Below are 27,403 nucleotides of genomic sequence, written 5' to 3'. Positions count from 1 at the left end.
CTCACACTGTCTGATACTCACACTACTCGCTAACACTGTCTGATACTCACACCCCTCACTAACACTGTCTGATGCTCACACTACTCGCTAACACTGACTGATACTCACACCCCTCGCTAACACTGTCTGATACTCACGCCCCTCGCTGACACTGTCTGATACTCACACTACTCGCTAACACTGTCTGATACTCACACCCCTCACTAACACTGTCTGATGCTCACACTACTCGCTAACACTGTCTGATACTCACACCCCTCACTAACACTGTCTGATGCTCACACCCCTCACTAACACTGTCTGATACTCACACCCCTCGTTAACACTGTCTGATACTCGCACCCATCGCTAACACTGTCTGATGCTCACTCCCCTCACTGACACTGTCTGATACTCACGCCCCTCGCTAACACTGTCTGATACTCGCACCCATCGCTCACACTGTCTGATGCTCACTCCCCTCGCTGACACTGTTTGATATTCACCCCCTCACAAACACCTTCTGATGTTGATACCCCTCACTGACACCTTCTGATGCTCGCACTCCTCACTAATACTGTCCGATGCTCACACCCCTCGCTAACACTGATGCTCACTCCACTCGCTAATGCTCTCTGATGCTCACACCGCTCGCCAACACTGTCTGTTGCTCACACCCCTCACTAACACTGTCTGATGCTCAAAGCCCACGCTAAAAGTGTCTCATGCTCACTCTCCTCACTAACACTCTGTTTACCACAGCCCTGAATAAAACTGACTGCTTATACCCCTTGCTAACACTGTCTGATGCTCACACCCCTCACTAACACTGTCTGATGCTCACACCCATCGCTGACACTGTTTGATACTCACACTCCTCACTAACACTGTCTGATGCTCAAAGCCCACGCTAAAAGTGTCTCATGCTCACTCTCCTCACTAACACTGTCTGATGCTCACACCAATCACTAACACTGTTTGATATTCACTCCCTCACAAACACCTTCTGATGTTGATACCCCTCACTGACACCTTCTGATGCTCGCACTCCTCACTAATATGGTCCGATGCTCACACCCCTCACTGACACTGTCTGCTGCTCACACCCATCGCTAACACTGTCTGATACTCACACCCCTCACTAACACTGACTGATACTCACACTACTCGCTAACACTGTCTGATACTCACACCCCTCACTAACACTGATGCTCACACTACTCGCTAACACTGTCTGATACTCACACCCCTCGCTAACACTGACTGATACTCACACTACTCGCTAACACTGTCTGATGCTCACACTACTCGCTAACACTGATACTCACACCCATCGCTAACACTGTCTGATACTCACACCCCTCACTAACACTGTCTGATACTCACACCCCTCACTAACACTGTCTGATACTCACACCCCTCACTAACACTGACTGATACTCACACTACTCGCTAACACTGTCTGATACTCACACCCCTCACTAACACTGTCTGATACTCACACCCCTCACTAACACTGTCTGATGCTCACACTACTCGCTAACACTGTCTGATACTCACACCCCTCGCGAACACTGTCTGATACTCACGCCCCTCGCTGACACTGATACTCACACTACTCGCTAACACTGTCTGATACTCACACCCCTCACTAACACTGTCTGTTGCTCACACTACTCGCTAACACTGTCTGATACTCACACCCCTCGCTAACACTGTCTGATACTCACGCATCTCGCTGACACTGTCAGATACTCACACCCATCGCTAACACTGTCTGATACTCACACCCCTCACTAACACAGTCTGACACTCACACCCTCACTGACACTGTCTGCTGCTCTTACCCCTCACTAACGCTGTCTGATACTCACGCCCCTCGCTAACACTGTCTGATACTCACACCCATCGCTAACACTGTCTGATGCTCATTCCCCTCACTGACACTGTCTGATACTCACGCCCCTCGCTAACACTGTCTGATACTCACACCCATCGCTAACACTGTCTGATGCTCATTCCCCTCACTGACACTGTTTGATATTCACCCCCTCACAAACACCTTCTGATATTGATACCCCTCACTGACACCTTCTGATGCTCGCACTCCTCATTAATACTGTCTGATGCTCACACCCATCGCTGACACTGTTTGATACTCACACCCCTCGCTAACACTGTCTGATACTCACACCCCTCACTAACACTGTCTGATGCTCACACCCCTCACGAACAGTGTCTGATGCTCACACCCCTCGCTAACACTGTCTGATACTCACACCCATCGCTAACACTGTCTGATGTTCACACACCCCTCGCTAACACTGTCTGATGCTCACACCCCTCACTCACTGTCTGATGCTCGCACTCCTCACTAATACTATCCGATGCTCACACCCCTCGCTAACACTGATGCTCACTCCACTCGCTAATGCTCTCTGATGCTCACACCGCTCGCCAACACTGTCTGATGCTCACACCGCTCGCCAACACTGTCTGTTGCTCACACCCCTCACTAACACTGTCTGATGCTCAAAGCCCACGCTAAAAGTGTCTCATGCTCACTCTCCTCACTAACACTCTGTTTACCACATCCCTGAATAAAACTGACTGCTCACACCCCTCGCTAACACTGTCTGATGCTCACACCCCTCGCTAACACTGACTGATGCTCACACCCCTCGCTAACACTGTCTGATACTCACACCCCTCACTAACACTGTCTGATCCTCACACCCCTCACTGACACTCTGATACTCACACCCCTCACTAACGCTGTCTGATGCTCACACCCCTCACTAACGCTGTCTGATACTCACACCCCTCGCTAACACTGTCTGATGCTCACACCCCTCACTGACACTGTCTGCTGCTCACACCCATCGCTAACACTGTCTGATACTCACACCCCTCACTGACACTGTCTGCTGCTCACACCCATCGCTAACACTGTCTGATGCTCACACCACTCGCTAACACTGTCTGATGCTCACACTACTCGCTAACACTGTTACTCACACCCATCGCTAACACTGCCTGATACTCACACCCCTCACTAACACTGTCTGATACTCACACCACTCCCTCACTGACACTGTCTGATACTCACACCCCTCACTAACACTGTCTGATGCTCACACCCATCGCTAACACTCTCTGATACTCACACCCCTCACTAACACTGTCTGATACTCACACCCCTCACTAACACTGTCTGATGCGCACTCCCCTCACGGACACTGTCTGATACTCACACCCCTCGCTAACACTGTCTGATACTCGCACCCATCGCTAACACTGTCTGATGCTCACTCCCCTCACTGACACTGTTTGATATTCAGCCCCTCACAAACACCTTCTGATGTTGATACCCCTCACTGACACCTTCTGATGCTCGCACTCCTCACGAATACTGTCCGATGCTCACACCCCTCACTAACACTGATGCTCACTCCACTCGCTAATGCTCTCTGATGCTCACACCGCTCGCCAACACTGTCTGTTGCTCACACCCCTCGCTAACACTGTCTGATGCTCACACCCATCGCTGACACTGTTTGATACTCACACCCCTCACTAACACTGTCAGATGCTCAAAGCCCACGCTAAAAGTGTCTCATGCCCACTCTCCTCACTAACACTCTGTTTACCACATCGCTGAATAAAACTGACTGCTCATACCCCTTGCTAACACGGTCTGATGCTCACACCCCTCACTAACACTGTCTAATGGTCACACCCCTCACTAACACTGTCTGATGCTCACACCCCTCACTAACACTGTTTGATATTCACTCCCTCACAAACACCTTCTGATGTTGATACCCCTCACTGACACCTTCTGATGCTCGCACTCCTCACTAATATGGTCCGATGCTCACACCCCTCACTGACACTGTCTGCTGCTCACACCCATCGCTAACACTGTCTGATACTCACACCCATCACTAACACTGACTGATACTCACACTACTCGCTAACACTGTCTGATACTCACACCCCTCACTAACACTGATGCTCACACTACTCGCTAACACTGTCTGATACTCACACCCCTCGCTAACACTGACTGATACTCACACTACTCGCTAACACTGCTGATACTCACACCCCTCACTAACACTGTCTGATGCTCACACTACTCGCTGACACTGATACTCACACCCATCGCTAACACTGTCTGATACTCACACCCCTCGCTAACACTGATGCTCACTCCACTCGCTAATGCTCTCTGATGCTCACACCCCTCACTAACACTGTCTGATGCTCACACCCCTCGCTAACACTGTCTGATGCTCACACCCCTCGCTAACACTGTCTGTTGCTCACACCCCTCACTAACACTGTGATGCTCAAAGCCCACGCTAAAAGTGTCTCATGTTCACTCTCTTCACTAACACTCTGTTTACCACATCCCTGAATAAAACTGACTGCTCATACCCCTTGCTAACACTGTCTGATGCTCACACCCCTCGCTAACACTGTCTGATGCTCACACCCCTCACTAACACTGTCTGATGCTCACACCCCTCACTAATGCTGTCTGCTACTCACACCCCTCGCTAACACTGTCTGATGCTCACACCCATCGCTAACACTGTCTGATACTCACACCCCTCGCTAACACTGTCTGATGCTCACACCCCTCACTAACACTGTCTGATGCTCACACCCCTCACTAATGCTGTCTGATACTCACACCCCTCGCTAACACTGTCTGATGCTCACACCCCTCGCTAACACTGTCTGATGCTCACACCCCTCGCTAACACTGTCTGATACTCACCCCTCGCTAACACTGTCTGATGCTCACACCCCTCACTAACACTGTCTGATGCTCACACCCCTCACTAACACTGTCTGATACTCACACCCCTCGCTAACACTGTCTGATGCTCACACCCCTCGCTAACACTGTCTGATGCTCACACCCCTCGCTAACACTGTCTGATACTCACACCCCTCGCTAACACTGTCTGATGTTCACACCCCTCAAAAACACTGTCTGACACTCATGCCCCTCGCTAACACTGTCTGATACTCATGCCCCTCGCTAACATTGTCTGATACTCACGCCCCTCGACAACACTGTCTGATACTCACGCCCCTTGCTAACACTGTCTGATGCTCACACCCCTCGCTAACACTGTCTGATACTCACGCCCCTCGCTAACACTGTCTGATACTCACGCCCCTCGCTGACATTGTCTGATACTCACACCCCTCGCTAACACTTTCTGATACTCACACCCCTCGATAACACTGTCTGATACTCACGCCCCTCGCTAACACTGTCTGATACTCACGCCCCTCGCTAACACTTTCTGATACTCACACCCCTCGATAACACTGCCTGATACTCATGCCCCTCGCTAACACTGTCTGATATTCACGCCCCTTGCTAACACTGTCTGATGCTCTCACCCCTCGCTAACACTGTCTGATGCTCACACCCCTCGCTAACACTGTCTGATGCTCACACCCCTCGCTAACACTGTCTGATACTCACACCCCTCGCTAACACTGTCTGATGTTCACACCCCTCGATAACACTGATGCTCACACCCATCGCTAACACTGTCTGGTGCTCTTACCCCTCACTAACACTGTCTGATACTCACGCCCCTCGCTAACACTGTCTGATACTCACGCCCCTCGCTAACACTTTCTGATACTCACACCCCTCGATAACACTGCCTGATACTCATGCCCCTCGCTAACACTGTCTGATATTCACGCCCCTTGCTAACACTGTCTGATGCTCTCACCCCTCGCTAACACTGTCTGATGCTCACACCCCTCGCTAACACTGTCTGATGCTCACACCCCTCGCTAACACTGTCTGATGTTCACACCCCTCGAAAACACTGTCTGATACTCATGCCCCTCACTAACATTGTCTGATACTCACGCCCCTCGACAACACTGTCTGATACTCACGCCCCTTGCTAACACTGTCTGATACTCACGCCCCTTGCTAACACTGTCTGATGCTCACACCCCTCGCTAACACTGTCTAATACTCACACCCCTCACTAACACTGTCTGATACTCACGCCCCTCGCTAACACTGTCTGATACTCACGCCCCTCGCTAACACTGTCTGATACTCACGCCCCTCGCTAACACTGTCTGATACTCACGCCCCTCACTAACACTGTCTGATACTCACACCGCTCGCTAACACTTTCTGATACTCACACCCCTCGCTAACACTGTCTGATACTCACGCCCCTCGCTAACACTGTCTGATACTCACGCCTCCAGCTAACACTTTCTGATGCTCACTCCCCTCACTAACGCTCTCTGATACTCACACCCCTCGCTGACACTGTTTGATATTCACCCCCTCACCTTCTGATGTTGATACCCCTCACTGACACCTTCTGATGCTCGCACTCCTGACTAATACTGTCCGATGCTCACACCCCTCGCTAACACTGATGCTCACTCCACTCGCTAATGCTCTCTGATGCTCACACCGCTCGCCAACACTGTCTGTTGCTCACACCCCTCGCTAACACTGTCTGATGCTCAAAGCCCACGCTAAAAGTGTCTCATGCTCACTCTCCTCACTAGCACTCTGTTTACCACATCCCTGAATAAAACTGACTGCTCATTCCCCTTGCTAACACTGTCTGATGCTCACACCCCTCACTAACACTGTCTGATGCTCACACCCCTCACTAACGCTGTCTGATGCTCACACCCCTCACTAGCACTGTTTGATATTCACCCCCTCACAAACACCTTCTGATGTTGATACCCCTCACTGACACCTTCTGATGCTCGCACTCCTCACTAATACTGTCCGATGCTCACACCCCTCGCTAACACTGATGCTCACTCCACTTGCTAATGCTCTCTGATGCTCACACCCATCGCTAACACTGTCTGATGCTCACACCGCTCGCCAACACTGTCTGTTGCTCACACCCCTCACTAACACTGTGATGCTCAAAGCCCACGCTAAAAGTGTCTCATGTTCACTCTCTTCACTAACACTCTGTTTACCACATCCCTGAATAAAACTGACTGCTCATACCCCTTGCTAACACTGTCTGATGCTCACACCCCTCGCTAACACTGTCTGATGCTCACACCCCTCACTAACACTGTCTGATGCTCACACCCCTCACTAATGCTGTCTGCTACTCACACCCCTCGCTAACACTGTCTGATGCTCACACCCATCGCTAACACTGTCTGATACTCACACCCCTCGCTAACACTGTCTGATGCTCACACCCCTCACTAACACTGTCTGATGCTCACACCCCTCACTAATGCTGTCTGATACTCACACCCCTCGCTAACACTGTCTGATGCTCACACCCCTCGCTAACACTGTCTGATGCTCACACCCCTCGCTAACACTGTCTGATACTCACCCCTCGCTAACACTGTCTGATGCTCACACCCCTCACTAACACTGTCTGATGCTCACACCCCTCACTAACACTGTCTGATACTCACACCCTTCGCTAACACTGTCTGATGCTCACACCCCTCGCTAACACTGTCTGATGCTCACACCCCTCGCTAACACTGTCTGATACTCACACCCCTCGCTAACACTGTCTGTTGCTCACACCCCTCGCTAACACTGTCTGATACTCACGCCCCTCGCTAACACTGTCTGATACTCACGCCCCTCGCTGACATTGTCTGATACTCACACCCCTCGCTAACACTTTCTGATACTCACACCCCTCGATAACACTGTCTGATACTCATGCCCCTCGCTAACACTGTCTGATATTCACGCCCCTTGCTAACACTGTCTGATGCTCTCACCCCTTGCTAACACTGTCTGATGCTCACACCCCTCGCTAACACTGTCTGATGCTCACACCCCTCGCTAACACTGTCTGATACTCACACCCCTCGCTAACTGTCTGATGTTCACACCCCTCGATAACACTGATGCTCACACCCATCGCTAACACTGTCTGGTGCTCTTACCCCTCACTAACACTGTCTGATACTCACACCCCTCGCTAACACTGTCTGATGTTCACACCCCTCGAAAACACTGTCTGATACTCATGCCCCTCGCTAACACTGTCTGATACTCATGCCCCTCACTAACATTGTCTGATACTCTCGCCCCTCGACAACACTGTCTGATACTCACGCCCCTTGCTAACATTGTCTGATACTCACGCCCCTTGCTAACACTGTCTGATGCTCACACCCCTCGCTAACACTGTCTAATACTCACACCCCTCGCTAACACTGTCTGATGCTCACACCCCTCACTAACACTGTCTGATGCTCACACCCCTCGCTAACACTGTCTGATGTTCACACCCCTCGAAAACACTGTCTGATACTCATGCCCCTCGCTAACACTGTCTGATACTCATGCCCCTCGCTAACATTGTCTGATACTCACGACCCTCGACAACACTGTCTGATACTCACGCCCCTTGCTAACACTGTCCGATGCTCACACCCCTCGCTAACACTGATGCTCACTCCACTCGCTAATGCTCTCTGATGCTCACACCGCTCGCCAACACTGTCTGTTGCTCACACCCCTCGCTAACACTGTCTGATGCTCAAAGCCCACGCTAAAAGTGTCTCATGCTCACTCTCCTCACTAGCACTCTGTTTACCACATCCCTGAATAAAACTGACTGCTCATTCCCCTTGCTAACACTGTCTGATGCTCACACCCCTCACTAACACTGTCTGATGCTCACACCCCTCACTAACGCTGTCTGATGCTCACACCCCTCACTAGCACTGTTTGATATTCACCCCCTCACAAACACTTTCTGATGTTGATACCCCTCACTGACACCTTCTGATGCTCGCACTCCTCACTAATACTGTCCGATGCTCACACCCCTCGCTAACACTGATGCTCACTCCACTTGCTAATGCTCTCTGATGCTCACACCCATCGCTAACACTGTCTGATGCTCACACCGCTCGCCAACACTGTCTGTTGCTCACACCCCTCACTAACACTGATGCTCAAAGCCCACGCTAAAAGTGTCTCATGTTCACTCTCTTCACTAACACTCTGTTTACCACATCCCTGAATAAAACTGACTGCTCATACCCCTTGCTAACACTGTCTGATGCTCACACCCCTCGCTAACACTGTCTGATGCTCACACCCCTCACTAACACTGTCTGATGCTCACACCCCTCACTAATGCTGTCTGCTACTCACACCCCTCGCTAACACTGTCTGATGCTCACACCCATCGCTAACACTTTCTGATACTCACACCCCTCGCTAACACTGTCTGATGCTCACACCCCTCACTAACACTGTCTGATACTCACACCGCTCGCTAACACTTTCTGATACTCACACCCCTCGCTAACACTGTCTGATACTCACGCCCCTCGCTAACACTGTCTGATACTCACGCCTCCAGCTAACACTTTCTGATGCTCACTCCCCTCACTAACGCTGTCTGATACTCACACCCCTCGCTGACACTGTTTGATATTCACCCCCTCACAAACACCTTCTGATGTTGATACCCCTCACTGACACCTTCTGATGCTCGCACTCCTGACTAATACTGTCCGATGCTCACACCCCTCGCTAACACTGATGCTCACTCCACTCGCTAATGCTCTCTGATGCTCACACCGCTCGCCAACACTGTCTGTTGCTCACACCCCTCGCTAACACTGTCTGATGCTCACACCCCTCGCTAACACTGTCTGATGCTCACACCCCTCGCTAACACTGTCTGATGCTCACACCCCTCGCTAACACTGTCTGATACTCACCCCTCGCTAACACTGTCTGATGCTCACACCCCTCACTAACACTGTCTGATGCTCACACCCCTCACTAACACTGTCTGATACTCACACCCCTCGCTAACACTGTCTGATGCTCACACCCCTCGCTAACACTGTCTGATGCTCACACCCCTCGCTAACACTGTCTGATACTCACACCCCTCGCTAACACTGTCTGATGTTCACACCCCTCAAAAACACTGTCTGACACTCATGCCCCTCGCTAACACTGTCTGATACTCACGCCCCTCGACAACACTGTCTGATACTCACACCCCTTGCTAACACTGTCTGATGCTCACACCCCTCGCTAACACTGTCTGATACTCACGCCCCTCGCTAACACTGTCTGATACTCACGCCCCTCGCTGACATTGTCTGATACTCACACCCCTCGCTAACACTTTCTGATACTCACACCCCTCGATAACACTGTCTGATACTCACGCCCCTCGCTAACACTGTCTGATACTCACGCCCCTCGCTAACACTGTCTGATACTCACGCCCCTCGCTAACACTTTCTGATACTCACACCCCTCGATAACACTGCCTGATACTCATGCCCCTCGCTAACACTGTCTGATATTCACGCCCCTTGCTAACACTGTCTGATGCTCTCACCCCTCGCTAACACTGTCTGATGCTCACACCCCTCGCTAACACTGTCTGATGCTCACACCCCTCAAAAACACTGTCTGATACTCATGCCCCTCGCTAACACTGTCTGATACTCATGCCCCTCGCTAACATTGTCTGATACTCACGCCCCTCGACAACACTGACTGATACTCACGCCCCTTGCTAACACTGTCTGATGCTCACACCCCTCGCTAACACTGTCTAATACCCACACCCCTCACTAACACTGTCTGATACTCACGCCCCTCGCTAACACTGTCTGATACGCCCCTCGCTAACACTGTCTGATACTCACGCCCCTCGCTAACACTGTCTGATACTCACGCCCCTCGTTGACATTGTCTGATACTCACACCCCTCGCTAACACTTTCTGATACTCACACCCCTCGATAACACTGTCTGATACTCACGCCCCTCGCTAACACTTTCTGATACTCACACCCCTCGATAACACTGCCTGATACTCACGCCCCTCGCTAACACTGTCTGATATTCACGCCCCTTGCTAACACTGTCTGATGCTCCCACCCCTCGCTAACACTGTCTGATACTCACGCCCCTCGCTAACACTGTCTGATATTCACGCCCCTTGCTAACACTGTCTGATGCTCTCACCCCTCGCTAACACTGTCTGATGCTCACACCCCTCGCTAACACTGTCTGATGCTCACACCCCTCAAAAACACTGTCTGATACTCATGCCCCTCGCTAACACTGTCTGATACTCATGCCCCTCGCTAACATTGTCTGATACTCACGCCCCTCGACAACACTGTCTGATACTCACGCCCCTTGCTAACACTGTCTGATGCTCACACCCCTCGCTAACACTGTCTAATACCCACACCCCTCACTAACACTGTCTGATACTCACGCCCCTCGCTAACACTGTCTGATACGCCCCTCGCTAACACTGTCTGATACTCACCCCTCGCTAACACTGTCTGATGCTCACACCCCTCACTAACACTGTCTGATGCTCACACCCCTCACTAACACTGTCTGATACTCACACCCCTCGGTAACACTGTCTGATGCTCACACCCCTCGCTAACACTGTCTGATGCTCACACCCCTCGCTAACACTGTCTGATACTCACACCCCTCGCTAACACTGTCTGATGTTCACACCCCTCAAAAACACTGTCTGACACTCATGCCCCTCGCTAACACTGTCTGATACTCATGCACCTCGCTAACATTGTCTGATACTCACGCCCCCCGACAACACTGTCTGATACTCACGCCCCTTGCTAACACTGTCTGATGCTCACACCCCTCGCTAACACTGTCTGATACTCACGCCCCTCGCTAACACTGTCTGATACTCACGCCCCTCGCTGACATTGTCTGATACTCGCACCCCTCGCTAACACTTTCTGATACTCACACCCCTCGATAACACTGTCTGATACTCACGCCCCTCGCTAACACTGTCTGATACTCACGCCCCTCGCTAACACTTTCTGATACTCACACCCCTCGATAACACTGCCTGATACTCATGCCCCTCGCTAACACTGTCTGATATTCACGCCCCTTGCTAACACTGTCTGATGCTCTCACCCCTCGCTAACACTGTCTGATGCTCACACCCCTCGCTAACACTGTCTGATGCTCACACCCCTCAAAAACACTGTCTGATACTCATGCCCCTCGCTAACACTGTCTGATACTCATGCCCCTCGCTAACATTGTCTGATACTCACGCCCCTCGACAACACAGTCTGATACTCACGCCCCTTGCTAACACTGTCTGATGCTCACACCCCTCGCTAACACTGTCTAATACCCACACCCCTCACTAACACTGTCTGATACTCACGCCCCTCGCTAACACTGTCTGATACGCCCCTCGCTAACACTGTCTGATACTCACGCCCCTCGCTAACACTGTCTGATACTCACGCCCCTTGTTGACATTGTCTGATACTCACACCTCTCGCTAACACTTTCTGATACTCACACCCCTCGATAACACTGTCTGATACTCACGCCCCTCGCTAACACTGTCTGATACTCACGCCCCTCGCTAACACTTTCTGATACTCACACCCCTCGATAACACTGCCTGATACTCACGCCCCTCGCTAACACTGTCTGATATTCACGCCCCTTGCTAACACTGTCTGATGCTCCCACCCCTCGCTAACACTGTCTGATACTCACGCCCCTCGCTAACACTGTCTGATATTCACGCCCCTTGCTAACACTGTCTGATGCTCTCACCCCTCGCTAACACTGTCTGATGCTCACACCCCTCGCTAACACTGTCTGATGCTCACACCCCTCAAAAACACTGTCTGATACTCATGCCCCTCGCTAACACTGTCTGATACTCATGCCCCTCGCTAACATTGTCTGATACTCACGCCCCTCGACAACACTGTCTGATACTCACGCCCCTTGCTAACACTGTCTGATGCTCACACCCCTCGCTAACACTGTCTAATACCCACACCCCTCACTAACACTGTCTGATACTCACGCCCCTCGCTAACACTGTCTGATACGCCCCTCGCTAACACTGTCTGATACTCACGCCCCTCGCTAACACTGTCTGATACTCACGCCCCTTGTTGACATTGTCTGATACTCACACCCCTCGCTAACACTTTCTGATACTCACACCCCTCGATAACACTGTCTGATACTCACGCCCCTCGCTAACACTGTCTGATACTCACGCCCCTCGCTAACACTTTCTGATACTCACACCCCTCGATAACACTGCCTGATACTCACGCCCCTCGCTAACACTGTCTGATATTCACGCCCCTTGCTAACACTGTCTGATGCTCCCACCCCTCGCTAACACTGTCTGATACTCACGCCCCTCGCTAACACTTTCTGATACTCACACCCCTCGATAACACTGCCTGATACTCACGCCCCTCGCTAACACTGTCTGATATTCACGCCCCTTGCTAACACTGTCTGATGCTCTCACCCCTCGCTAACACTGTCTCATACTCACACCCCTCGCTAACACTGTCTGATACTCACACCCCTCGCTAACACTGTCTGATGCTCACACCCCTCGATAACACTGTCTGATACTCACACCCCTCACTGACACTGTCTGATACTCACGCCCCTCGCTAACACTGTCTGATGCTCACACCCCTCGCTAACACTGACTGATACTCACACCCCTCGCTAACACTGTCTGATGCTCACACCCCTCGATAACACTGTCTGATACTCACACCCCTCACTGACACTGTCTGATACTCACGCCCCTCGCTAACACTGTCTGATGCTCACACCACTCGCTAACACTGTCTGATACTCACACCCCTCGCTAACACTGTCTGATACTCACGCCCCTCGCTAACACTGTCTGATACTCACACCCCTTGATAACACTGTCTGATACTCACGCCCCTCACTAACACTGTCTGATACTCACGCCCCTCGCTAACACTGTCTGATACTCACGCCCCTCGCTAACACTGTCTGATACTCATGCCCCTCGCTGACATTGTCTGATACTCACACCCCTCGCTAACACTTTCTGATACTCACACCCCTCGATAACACTGTCTGATACTCACGCCCCTCGCTAACACTGTCTGATATTCACGCCCCTCGCTAACACTTTCTGATACTCACACCCCTCGATAACACTGCCTGATACTCACGCCCCTCGCTAACACTGTCTGATATTCACGCCCCTCGCTAACACTGTCTGATGCTCTCACCCCTCGCTAACACTGTCTGATGCTCACACCCCTCGCTAACACTGTCTGATACTCACACCCCTCGCTAACACTGTCTGATGCTCACACCCCTCGATAACACTGTCTGATACTCACACCCCTCACTGACACTGTCTGATACTCACGCCCCTCGCTAACACTGTCTGATGCTCACACCCCTCGCTAACACTGTCTGATACTCACACCCCTCGCTAACACTGTCTGATGCTCACACCCCTCGAAAACACTGTCTGATACTCACACCCCACACTGACACTGTCTGATACTCACGCCCCTCGCTAACACTGTCTGATGCTCACACCACTCGCTAACACTGTCTGATACTCACACCCCTCGCTAACACTGTCTGATACTCACGCCCCTCGCTAACACTGTCTGATACTCACACCCCTTGATAACACTGTCTGATACTCACGCCCCTCGCTGACACTGTCTGACGTTCACACTCCTCACTAACAGCGTCTGATACTCACACCCCTCGCTGACACTGTCTGATACTCACGCCCCTCACTGACACCGTCTGATGTGCACACTTCTCACTAACAGCGTCTGATACTCTCACCCATCAGCAACTCTGTTTGAAACTCACTCTGTTCACTAACACTGTCTGATGCTCACACCCATCGCTAACACTGTCTGATCCTCATATACCCATCAGCAACACTGTATGTTATTAAAATTGTAAATGTTTGAGCCACTCAACTCATTAAAACTGAAAGTGGTACAGCAGTATTGTCAGAATTCACCATGTTTCTTGTCTTTCAGAACTTTTCACTGTTTCCAAAGACAAATCGATTCACATTCTCAATGTTGAAAGAGGCAAATTGGTAACCAAGATTCCAAAAGCTCACAGGTTCGTGATGTGGGTGATCACCAGCATGGAGTGGGAAAACCAATGTGGGGGTATGGTGTGGTGGCACTGAGTCATAGGAGAGTCTGGGAGGAGGGCAGGAAGTGGAGCATGGGAAGGAATGGATGTCCAGCAGGAATTGGGGTCCGGGGTAAGGAGTATATCTAACAATACCGTTCCTCAGTTTACGTCCCCAAGCTCCACTTCATTCTTTTCGAGGTGGCTGTTTTCACTCTGCTCCTTGCGCTATCTCTTGGTTATGTTAAAGTTTAACTTGTTAATCAGTTATTGTGTTCTGAAAGCTATGTAGCTCACCGCCCCACCCTGCTCTTGTCAGACCTTTGACACTGCTCCCTCCCAGTGGTTAACCTTTTGACTCTGATCCCACTGAGTTAATTACTTGTGACCTTTCCTTCCTCCCAGTGTCTGACCTTTGATTCGGCTCCCTCCCAGTGGCTGACCTTTGACTCGGCTCCCTCCCCGTGGCTGACCTTTGACTCGGCTCCCTCCGAGTGGCTGACCTTTGACTCTGCTCCCTCCCCGTGGCTGACCTTTGACTCGGCTCCCTCCCAGTGGCTGACCTTTGACTCGGCTCCCTCCCCGTGGCTGACCTTTGACTCTGCTCCCTCCCCGTGGCTGATTTTTGACTTGGCTCCCTCCCAGTGGCTGACCTTTGACTCGGCTCCCTCCCAGTGGCTGATCTTTGACTCGGCTCACTCCCAGTGTCTGACATTTGACTCGGTTCCATCCCAGTCGCTGACCTTTGACTCGGCTCCCTCCCAGTGGCTGACCTTTGACTTGGCTCTCTCTGAGTGGCTGACCTTTGATTCGTCTCCCTCCCAGTGGCTGACCTTTGACTTGGCTCCCTCCCCGTGGCTGCCCTTTGACTTGGCTCCCTCCCTGTGGCTGACCTTTGACTCGGCTCCCTCCCCGTGGCTGACCATTGACTCGGCTCCCTCCCCGTGGCTGACCTTTGACTCGGCTCCCTCCGAGTGGCTGACCTTTGACTCTGCTCCCTCCCCGTGGCTGACCTTTGACTCGGCTCCCTCCCAGTGGCTGACCTTTGACTCGGCTCCCTCCCAGTGACTGACCTTTGACTCGGCTCACTCCCAGTGTCTGACATTTGACTCGGCTCCATCCCAGTCGCTGACCTTTGACTCGGCTCCCTCCCAGTGGCTGACCTTTGACTCGGCTCCCTCCCAGTGTCTGACCGTTGACTCGGCTCCCTCCCAGTGGCTGACCTTTGACTCGTCTCTCTCCCAGTGGCTGACCTTTGACTCGTCTCCCTCCCCGTGGCTGACCTTTGACTCGTCTCCCTCCCCGCGGCTGACCTTTGACTCGGCTCCCTCCCAGTGGCTGACATTTGACTCGGCTCCCTCCCCGTGGCTGACCTTTGACTCAACTCCCTCCCAGTGTCTGACCTTTGACTCGGCTCCATCCCAGTCGCTGACCTTTGACTCAGCTCCCTCCCCGTGGCTGACCGTTGACTCGGCTCCCTCCCCGTGGATGATCGTTGACTCGGCTCCCTCCCAGTGCCTGACCGTTGACTCGGCTTCCTCCCAGTGGCTGACCTTTGACTCAGCTCCCTCCCCGTGGCTGACCGTTGACTCGGCTCCCTCCCAGTGGCTGACCTTTGATTCGGCTCCCTACCAGTGACTGACCTTTGACTCGGCTCACTCCCAGTGGCTGACCTTTGACTCTGCTCGCTCCCAGTGGCTGACCTTTGACTCGGCTCCCTCCCAGTGGCTGACCTTTGACTCGGCTCCCTACCAGTGACTGACCTTTGACTTGGCTCCCTACCAGTGACTGACCTTTGTCTCGGCTCACCTCCAGTGGCTGACCTTTGACTTTGCTCCCTCCAAGTGGCTTACCTTTGACTCCAGTTAGAACAATAGAATAGTTGCAGCACATTTGGCCCATCTTGTCCATGTCAGCCCGAGGTCACCCAGGTGCCCTTTCTAATCCCACCTTCCTGCCCCCGGTCCATAGCCCTGTAGCTTGCAGAATGAAAGGTGCAGAACCAGGTACTTTTTAGAAGTGTTTTATGGTCTCTGCCTCCACCAGCAACTCAGGCAGTGAATTCCAGACTCCCACTACCCTCTGAGTAAAGAACATTTTTTTCTCATATGTCGTCTATATCTTCTGCCACATATCCTAATTGGAAAAAATGAATTGGGTACTCTAAATTTATAATAAAAAAGAAAAAAATTCCATCTGACATTTTATCACCCACTCCACCAACCTATCTATCATTTTAGCGATTATAGCTATCCTCTACACTGTCCACCACTCAGCCAATCTTTGTGATGTCTGCAAATTGCCCAATCATGCCCCCAAATCGTTAATATATAACACAAATAGTAAGGGTCCCAACACTGACTCCTGTGGAACACCACTCGAAACAAATTTCCATTTGCAAGGGCACTTATCGACCATTATCCTTTGCTTCCAGTTACTAAGCCAACCTTTTATCCAGTTTGCCAAATTGCTTTGTATCCCATGGGCTTTTACCTTTTTGACCAATATGCCATGTGGACCTTGTCAAACGCCTTTCTAAAATCAATGTACACAACATCCACTGCATTATCTTCATCAACCCTTCGTGTCACTTCCGTCACTTCCTCAAAGAATTCAATCAAATTTGTGAGGCAAGATCTTCCTTTAACAAATCCATGCTGACTATCCCTGACTAGTCCATGCCTTTCTATGCGACAGTTAATCCTTTCTCTCAGGATTAACTCTACTAATTTGCCCACCACTGACGTAAGACTAACTGGCCCGTAATTGTTTGGCATTTCCTTTGATCTCTTTTTAAACAATGGTAGCACGTTTGCATTTCTCCAGTCCTCCAGCACCACCCCTTTATCTCGTGAGAATTGGAAAATCATCCTCAGAGCATCTGCTATCTCCTTCCTGACCTCCTTCAGCAGCCTTGGAAACAATCCATCTGGCCCTGGTGACTTATCAACTTTCAAGGATTTCAACCTTTAAGTACTTTCTCTCTCTTTATGATTATCCCATCCAATATCTGACAATGTTCCTCCTGGACTACTGTATCTACATCATTCATTTCCTTTGTAAACACAGAGACAAAATATTAATTTAAAACCCTTCCCACAGCTTCTGCATCTACACACGAGTTCCCTTCTTTATCTCTGATTGGTCCCACTTTTTCCTGAACTAACCTTTTACCATTAATATATTGGTAAAACATCTTTGGGTTTTCTGTAACTTTACTTGCTAATCTTTTTTCATGGCCTCTCTAACTTTCGTATTTCATTTTTGACTTCGTCCCTGCACTTCCTATACTCATCTGTGCTATCTGCAGTGCTTTCTTTGTGCCTATCGTACACTTTCATTTTCTGTTTTGATCTTCCCCTGTATTCCTCTAGACAACCAAGGGGTCTAGATTTAGCAGTACCACTCTCATTCTTAATAACAATCGAATAATAATCTTTATTAGTGTCACAAGTAGGCTTACATTAACACTGCAATGAAGTTACTGTGAAAATCCCCTCGTCACCACACTCCGGCGCCTGTTCGTGTACACTGAGGGAGAATTCAGAATGTCCAATTTACCAAACAAGCATGTCTTTCGGGACTTGTTAGAGGAAACCGGAGCACTCGGAGGAAACCCACGCAGACACGGGGAGAACGTGCAGACTGCACGGACAGTGATCCAAGCTGAGAATCGAACCCAAGTCCTAACGTTGTGAAGCAACAGTGCTAACCACTGTGCTACTCTCTTGGTGGGGACATGTCTACTTTGTACATTTAGGATCTTGCTTTTTAGTGCTTCCCACTGGCTATCCACTGATTTATCCTCTAGCAGTGCTGGCCAGTCCACCTCATCCAAGTCCCTTCTCGTTCCTGCAAAATTTGCCTTCCCCCAGTTCAAAACTTTTGCTCCTGCTTTATCTCTGTTCTTTTCCATGGTAATACTGAATCCAACTACATTGTGGTCACTATCCCCAATATGGTTGCCAACTGTCACCTCACCCACGTGCCCTCTTAGTTCCCCAAGGCTAGTCTAGAATTGCATTTCCTTTCATTGGGGTTGTCACTAATTGGTTGAAAAAGCTTTCTGGACATAGAACATCGAAAAATACAGCACAGAACAGGCCCTTCGGCCCACGATGTTGTGCCGAACCTTTGTCCTAGATTAATCATGGATTATCATAGAATTTACAGTGCAGAAGGAGGCCATTCGGCCCATCGAGTCTGCACTGGCTCTTGGAAAGAGCACCCAACCCAAGGTCAACACCTCCACCCTATCCCCATAACCCAGTAACCCCACCCAACACTAAGGGCAATTTTGGACACTAAGGGCAATTTATCATGGCCAATCCACCTAACCTGCACATTTTTGGATTGTGGGAGGAAACCGGAGCACCCGGAGGAAACCCACGCACACACGGGGAGGACGTACAGACTCCACACAGACAGTGACCCAAGCCGGAATTGAACCTGGGACCCTGGAGCTGTGAAGCAATTGTGCTATCCACAATGCTACCGTGCTGCCCTTAAGAACAAATTAATCTACACGATATCATTCTACCGTAATCCATGTACCTATCCAATAGCTGCTTGAAGGTCCTTAATGTTTCCGCGCAACTACTTCCACAAGCAGTGCATTCCATGCCTCCACTACTCTCTGGGTAAAGAACCTACCTCTGACATCCCCCCCTATATCTTCCACCATTCACCTTAAATTTATGTCCCCTTGTAATGGTTTATTCCACCCGGGGATAAAGTCTCTGACTGTCTACTCTATCTATTCCCCTGATCATCTTATAAACCTCTATCAAGTTGCCCCTCATCCTTCTCTGTTCTAATGAGAAAAGGCCTAGCACCCTCAACCTTTCCTCATAAGACCTACTCTCCATTCCAGGCAACATCCTGGTAAATCTCCTTTGCACCTTTTCCAAAGCTTCCACATTCTTCCTAAAATGAGGCGACCAGAACTGTACACAGTACTCCAAATGTGGCCTTACCAAAGTTTTGTACAGCTGCATCATCACCTCACGGCTCTTAAATTCAATCCCTCTTAATGAACGCTAGCACACCATAGGCCTTCTTGACAGCTCTATCCACTTGAGTGGCAACTTTCAAAGATGTATGAACATAGACCCCAAGATCTCTCTGCTCCTCCACATTGCCAAGAACCCTACCGTTAACCGCATTCATATTTGTCCTTCCAAAATGGACAACCTCACACTTTTCAGGGTTAAACTCCATCTGGCTCTTCTCAGCCCAGCTCTGCATCCTATCTATGTCTCTTTGCAGCCGACAACAGCCCTCCTCACTATCTTGGGTGGGCACGGGAGCAATAGGTCAGAAGGTGAGAGCATTGAGGGAGAACTAGGGAATAGGGACAGTGTGGCTCTGAGGCAGAGCAGACGGGGAGAGGTTGCTGAACACAGCGGGTCTGGTGGCCTGAAGTGCATATGTTTTAATGCAAGGAGCATTACGGGTAAGGCAGATGAACTTAGAGCTTGGATTACTACTTGGAACTATGATGTTGTTGCCATTACAGAGACCTGGTTGAGGGAAGGGCAGGATTGGCAGCTAAACGTTCCAGGATTTAGATGTTTCAGGCGGGATAGAGGGGGATGTAAAAGGGGAGGCGGAGTTGCGCTACTTGTTCGGGAGAATATCACAGCTATACTGCGAGAGGACACCTCAGAGGGCAGTGAGGCTATATGGGTAGAGATCAGGAATAAGAAGGGTGCAGTCACAATGTTGGGGGTATACTACAGGCCTCCCAACAGCCAGCGGGAGATAGAGGAGCAGATAGGTAGACAGATTTTGGAAAAGAGTAAAAACAACAGGGTTGTGGTGATGGGAGACTTCAACTTCCCCAATATTGACTGGGACTCACTTAGTGCCAGGGGCTTAGACGGGGCGGAGTTTGTAAGGAGCATCCAGGAGGGCTTCTTAAAACAATATGTAAACAGTCCAACTAGGGAAGGGGCGGTACTGGACCTGGTATTGGGGAATGAACCCGGCCAGTTGGTAGATGTTTCAGTAGGGGAGCATTTCGGTAACAGTGACCACAATTCAGTAAGTTTTAAAGTACTGGTGGACAAGGATAAGAGTGGTCCGAGGATGAATGTGCTAAATTGGCGGAAGGCTAATTATAACAATATTAGGCGGGAACTGAAGAACATAGATTGGGGGCGGATGTTTGAGGGCAAATCAACATCTGACATGTGGGAGGCTTTCAAGTGTCAGTTGAAAGGAATACAGGACAGGCATGTTCCTGTGAGGAAGAAAGATAAATTTCGGGAACCTTGGATGACGAGTGATATTGTAGGCCTCGTCAAAAAGAAAAAGGAGGCATTTGTCAGGGCTAAAAGGCTGGGAACAGACGAAGCCTGTGTGGCATATAAGGAAAGTAGGAAGGAACTTAAGCAAGGAGTCAGGAGGGCTAGAAGGGGTCATGAAAAGTCATTGGCAAATAGGGTTAAGGAAAATCCCTAGGCTTTTTACACGTACATAAAAAGCAAGAGGGTAGCCAGGGAAAGGGTTGGCCCACTGAAGGATAGGCAAGGGAATCTATGTGTGGAGCCAGAGGAAATGGGCGAGGTACTAAATGAATACTTTGCATCAGTATTCACCAAAGAGAAGGAATTGGTAGATGTTGAGTCTGGAGAAGGGGGTGTAGATAGCCTGGGTCACATTGTGATCCAAAAAGACGAGGTGTTGGGTGTCTTAAAAAATATTAAGGTAGATAAGTCCCCAGGGCCTGATGGGATCTACCCCAGAATACTGAAGGAGGCTGGAGAGGAAATTGCTGAGGCCTTGACAGAAATCTTTGGATCCTCGCTGTCTTCAGGGGATGTCCCGGAGGACTGGAGAATAGCCAATGTTGTTCCTCTGTTTAAGAAGGGTAGCAAGGATAATCCCGGGAACTACAGGCCGGTGAGCCTTACTTCAGTGGTAGGGAAATTACTGGAGAGAATTCTTCGAGACAGGATCTTCTCCCATTTGGAAGCAAATGGACGTATTAGTGAGAGGCAGCACGGTTTTGTGAAGGGGAGGTCATGTCTCACTAACTTGATAGAGTTTTTCGAGGAGGTCACTAAGATGATTGATGCAGGTAGGGCAGTAGATGTTGTCTATATGGACTTCAGTAAGGCCTTTGACAAGGTCCCTCATGGTAGACTAGTACAAAAGGTGAAGTCACACGGGATCAGGGGTGAACTGGCAAGGTGGATACAGAACTGGCTAGGCCATAGAAGGCAGAGGGTAGCAATGGAGGGATGCTTTTCTAATTGGAGGGCTGTGACCAGTGGTGTTCCACAGGGATCAGTGCTGGGACCTTTGCTGTTTGTAGTATATATAAATGATTTGGAGGAAAATGTAACTGGTCTGATTAGTAAGTTTGCAGACGACACAAAGTTTGGTGGAATTGCGGATAGCGATGAGGACTGTCTGAGGATACAGCAGGATTTAGATTGTCTGGAGACTTGGGCGGAGAGATGGCAGATGGAGTTTAATCCGGACAAATGTGAGGTAATGCATTTTGGAAGGGCTAATGCAGGTAGGGAATATACAGTGAATGGTAGAACCCTCGAGTATTGAAAGTCAAAGAGATCTAGGAGTACAGGTCCACAGGTCATTGAAAGGGGCAACACAGGTGGAGAAGGTAGTCAAGAAGGCATACAGCATGCTTGCCTTCATTGGCCGGGGCATTGAGGAGAAGAATTGGCAAGTCATGTTGCAGCTGTATAGAACCTTAGTTAGGCCACACTTGGAGTATAGTGTTCAATTCTGGTCGCCACACTACCAGAAGGATGTGGAGGCTTTAGAGAGGGTGCAGAAGAGATTTACCAGAATGTTGCCTGGTATGGAGGGCATAAGCTATGAGGAGCGATTGAATAAACTTGGTTTGTTCTCACTGGAACGAAGGAGGTTGAGGGGCGACCTAATAGAGGTATACAAAATTATGAGGGGCATAGACAGAGTGGATAGTCAGAGGCTTTTCCCCAGGGTAGAGGGGTCAATTACTAGGGGGCATAGCTTTAAGGTGAGAGGGGCAAGGTTTAGAGTAGATGTACGAGGCAAGTTTTTTACGCAGAGGGTAGTGGGTGCCTGGAACTCACTACCGGAGGAGGTAGTGGAAGCAGGGACGATAGGGACATTTAAGGGGCATCTTGACAAATATATTGTGGTCACTATCTCCAAAATGCTCCCCCACTAACAAATCTATCACTTGCCCTGGTTCATTACAAGTACTAAATCCAATATGGCCTCCCCTCTGGTTGGACAATCTACATACTGTGTTAGAAAAGCTTCCTAGACACACTGCACAAACACTACCCTATCCAAACTATTTGATCTAAAGAGTTTCCACTCCATGTTTGGGAAGTTGAAGTCACCCATGACTACTACCCTGTGACTTCTGCACCTATCCAAAACCTGTTTCCCAATCTGTTCCTCCACATCTCTGCTACTATTGGAGGGCCTATAGAAAACTCCCAACAAGGTGACTGCTCCTTTCCTATTTCTGACTTCAACCCATACTACCTCTGTAGGCAGATACTCCTCGAACTGCCTTTCTGCAGCTATTATACTATCTCTAATTAACAATGCCACCCCCCCCCCCTCTTTTACCACCCTCCCTAATCTTATTGAAACATCTATAACCAGGGACCTCCAACAACCATTTCTACCCCTCTTCTATCAAGTTTCCGTGATGGCCACCACATCGTAGTCCCAAGTACCGATCCATGCCTTACGTCCACCCACCTTATTCCTGATGCTTCTTGCATTGAAGTATACACACTTCAACCCATCTCCGTGCCTGCAAGTACTCTCATTTGTCAGTGTTCCCTTCCCCACTGCCTCACTACACGCTTTGGCGTCCTGAATATCGGCTACCTTAGTTGTTGGACTACAAATCCGGTTCCCATTCCCCTGCCAAATTAGTTTAAACCCTCCCGGAGAGTACTAGAAAACCTCCCTCCCAAGATATTGGTGCCCCTCTGGTTCAGATGCAATCCGTCCTGCTTGGACAGGTCCCACCTTCCCCAGAATGCGCTCCAATTATCCAAATACCTGAAGCCCTCCCTCCTACACCATTCCTGCAGCCACGTGTTCAACGGCACTCTCTCCCTATTCCTAGCCTCGCTATCACGTGGCACCGGCAACAAACCAGAGATGACAACTCTGTCTGTCCTGGCTTTTAACTTCCAGCCTAACTCCCTAAACTCGTTTATTACCTCCACACCCCTTTTCCTACCTGCACCGTTGGTACCAATGTGCACCATGACTTCTGGCTGCTCCCCCTCCTCCTTAAGGATCCTGAAGACACGATCCGAGACATCCCTGGCCCTAGCACCCGTGAGGCAACATACCTTCCGGGAGTCGCGCTCGCGACCACAGAATCTCCTATCTATTCCCCTAACCATTGAATCTCCTATTACTATTGCTTTTCTATTCTCCACCCTTCCCTTCTGAACCCCAGAGCCAGACTCAGTGCCAGAGACCTGGCCGCTAGGGCCTTCCCCCGGTAGGTCATCCCCCCCCAACAGCATCCAAAACAGTATATCCCTCAATCACCAAACTCTCACTATCGCACTCAAATGCACCAAATTCAGCACTCCCTCAGTCACCAAACTCACTATAGCACTCAAATGCACCAAATTCAGCACTCAGTGCAAACATGCTGCATTAATGTTTCTCCCTCTGTTTCATCTTGTACTGTTTGAATCCTAGTTGATATTGGGATAGTTAAAGTCTCTTTCTATTATTGTCCTATTGTTCTTACAGGCAGAAATTTGCCTACATATTTGATTTTCTATCTCCCTTTCACTATTTGGGGGTCTGTGGTGTATTCCCAGTAGTGTGACTGTCCCTTCTTTATTTCTAAGCTCAACCCATAAAGCCTCACTTGTTGACCCTTTTAATTCTCACAACTGGAATTGATTCTTTAACCATTAGTGCTATTCCCCCTGCTTTTTTTTATCTCCCACTGTATTGTGTCTGAAGACTGTTTAACAAGGGATATTGAGCTGCTAATTTTGCCCCTCCTTTGGCCAGGTTTCCTTGATAGCAATGACATCTTGCTGCAAAGTGTCTACCTGTGCCCTTAACTCATCTATCTTGTTTGTAATGCTCCTTGCATTGAAGTATAAACCGTTTAACCCCACCATTTTCCCTTGCTGGACACTTATTAAACTTTGCTTCTCCTATCACTACATCACTAACTAATGTTCCACCTTCGTTTTTCAGATCTGTGTTTGACCTATCTGATCCTACTCCTGGGATCCATCCCCCTGTCACACTTGTTTAAATACTCCCCAACAGAACTAGCAAAAGCCCCTTGCAAGGACATTGGTCCCAGTTCTGCCTGGGTGCAACCCGTCCGGATTGTACAGGTCCCAGTGCCTCGTGAATTTGAGTCTCTCCTGACTACAGCACCTCTCCAGCCACTGTCATCTGATCCATCCTCTTATTCCTGCTCTCTCCAGCCCGTGGGAGTAATCCTGAGACAACTACATTTGAGGTCCTGCATTTTAGTTCATCTCTAAACATCCTGTACTCGGCTTGCATGTCCTCATCCCTTAGTTTACGTATGTTGTTGGTACCAATGTGTACCACAACCATTGGCTGTTCACCTTCCCTCCCAGAATGCCCTGCAGCCGCTCCGTGGCATCCCAGTCCCTAGCACCAGGGAGGCAACATACCATTCTTGATTCACGTTTGCAGCCAAAGAAGTGTCTGTCTGTGCCCCTAACTATTGAATCCCCTATCACTACAGCCCTGCCACTCATTTTTCTCCCACCCATCTGAGCAGCAGAGCCATCCACAGTGCTGTAAGCTTGGCTGCTGCTGCGTTCCCCTGAGTCCATCCCCCCCCCCAAACAGTATCCAAAGCGCTACATCGATTTGAGAGGGGGCTGACCACCGGGGACTCCTGCACTATCTTCCTGAGCCATTTAATGTTCCTGATCGCAATCCATTCCCATTCTGCCTGTGCAATCCTCAGCTACGGAATGACCATCTTGCTAAATGTGCTATCCACGACTTCCTCCGCATCGCGGCTGCTCCACAGTGAGTCCACCCGCAGCTCCAGCTTCTAAATCCAGTTTGCTAGATGCTGCATTTGGACACACCCTCTGCACACATGGTCACCAGGGACAGTGGAAACTTCCCACATTGTGCAGGAGGAGCATATTTAGATTTATTTATTGTCACGTGTACCGAGGTACAGTGAAAAGTATTGTTCTGCGTACAGTCCAGGCAGACCTGGATATATGAAAAACATAGGATAAATACACAACATATATTCATAGATATATGACGGATGTGAGGTCTCCTGCTTTGAGGTCCCTCTCGATTAAGCTACTTACTCTCTGAAAAAAAAGTTACATTAGCTAGAAGACCTTAGGTACGTTAACTAGAAATCTTGTTTCTTGCCAAACACTTTAATTGTACGGTGTTATTCTATACTCCTTTTTGTTTTGGTCCTACCTTAGTATTAAGCAATGAGTTAGTTTAAAAGATTGAAAATACTCACCAGAGTAATAGCTTTGTTGAGAATTTGGAGGCAATTTCGCCAAAACTTCGGGTTGGAGGCAGAGTCTAGTGAAATGCCGATTCGGGGGAACCATAGATTTGAGCCGGGGAAGTGGAATGGAAATTTTCGGAGATGGGAGGAGAAAGGAATCAAGACACCAAAAGATTTGTTTCTTGGGGTCGGTTTGCAGGATTGAAGGAGCTGGGAGCGAAGTATGGGCTAGAGCAGGGGGAAATATTTAGATACATGCAGGTTTGAGACTTTGCCAGGAAGGAGATACAGAGCTTTCCGGTAGAGCCGGCCTCCACATTGCTGGCGGAGGTGCTGACGACAGGGGGACTGGAGAAGAGGGTAGTGTCGGCGGTTTATGGGGCTATTTTGGAAGAGGAGAAGGCACGCTGGAAGTGATCAAGGCAAAGTGCGAGGAAGAATTGGGAGAGGGTATGGAGGGAGGGGTTCTGGTGTGAGGTGCTCCGGAGAGTGAACGCCTCCACCTTGTGTGCGAGGTTGGGCTGAAAACGGGTGCGGAGGCAGATGTTGTAGCCTTCACCTAGTTGATCGCCCTAAGGTGGATCCTGTTGGGATAGAGATCAATCTCTCCACCCTGTTCCCTGACATGGCGGAGGGGACCTGTTCTTAACTCTTGAGAAGGTTAAGTTTGAACTGAGGGAAAAGATGGAGGGGGTCTACAATTCATGGGCGTTATTCATTATACACTTTAAACAATTGGATTACATCAAACATTAGGTGGGGGTTGGGGGACGACGACTATATGTGTTAATGGTGACGATGGGTGTTTCCTGATTCCTTTTTGTTATTTGTTTATGTTAACATGCGGGCTGCTGTTTGGGGGTTTGGTTGGAGGATGGGATTGTTGTTGTTGATATGGGGATTGACATTACA

General features: G+C 49.8%; 1 protein-coding gene and 1 long non-coding RNA gene across 4 annotated transcripts in view; one reads left to right on the top strand and one right to left on the bottom strand.

Annotated features, from left to right (window-relative positions):
• LOC140395304 (uncharacterized) overlaps positions 1-27,403 on the bottom strand; it is a 242,452-nt gene that overhangs the window by 24,292 nt on the left and 190,757 nt on the right. The gene's annotated exons all lie outside the window — the stretch shown is intronic.
• Positions 1-27,403, top strand: part of wdr55 (WD repeat domain 55) — a 165,108-nt gene that overhangs the window by 61,494 nt on the left and 76,211 nt on the right. For all 3 annotated transcript variants that reach the window (XM_072482905.1, XM_072482904.1, XM_072482902.1), the window contains one exon: positions 14,889-14,976. In XM_072482905.1, the coding sequence (XP_072339006.1) occupies positions 14,889-14,976 (88 nt within the window). The remainder of the gene's footprint in view (positions 1-14,888; positions 14,977-27,403) is intronic.

Source organism: Scyliorhinus torazame, chromosome 18, assembly GCF_047496885.1.
Source record: "Scyliorhinus torazame isolate Kashiwa2021f chromosome 18, sScyTor2.1, whole genome shotgun sequence".
In the NCBI taxonomy this organism is placed as follows: Eukaryota; Metazoa; Chordata; class Chondrichthyes; order Carcharhiniformes; family Scyliorhinidae; genus Scyliorhinus; species Scyliorhinus torazame.
The sequence above is the reverse complement of the archived record's forward strand: the minus strand, read 5'-3'. Positions and strand labels throughout refer to the sequence as shown.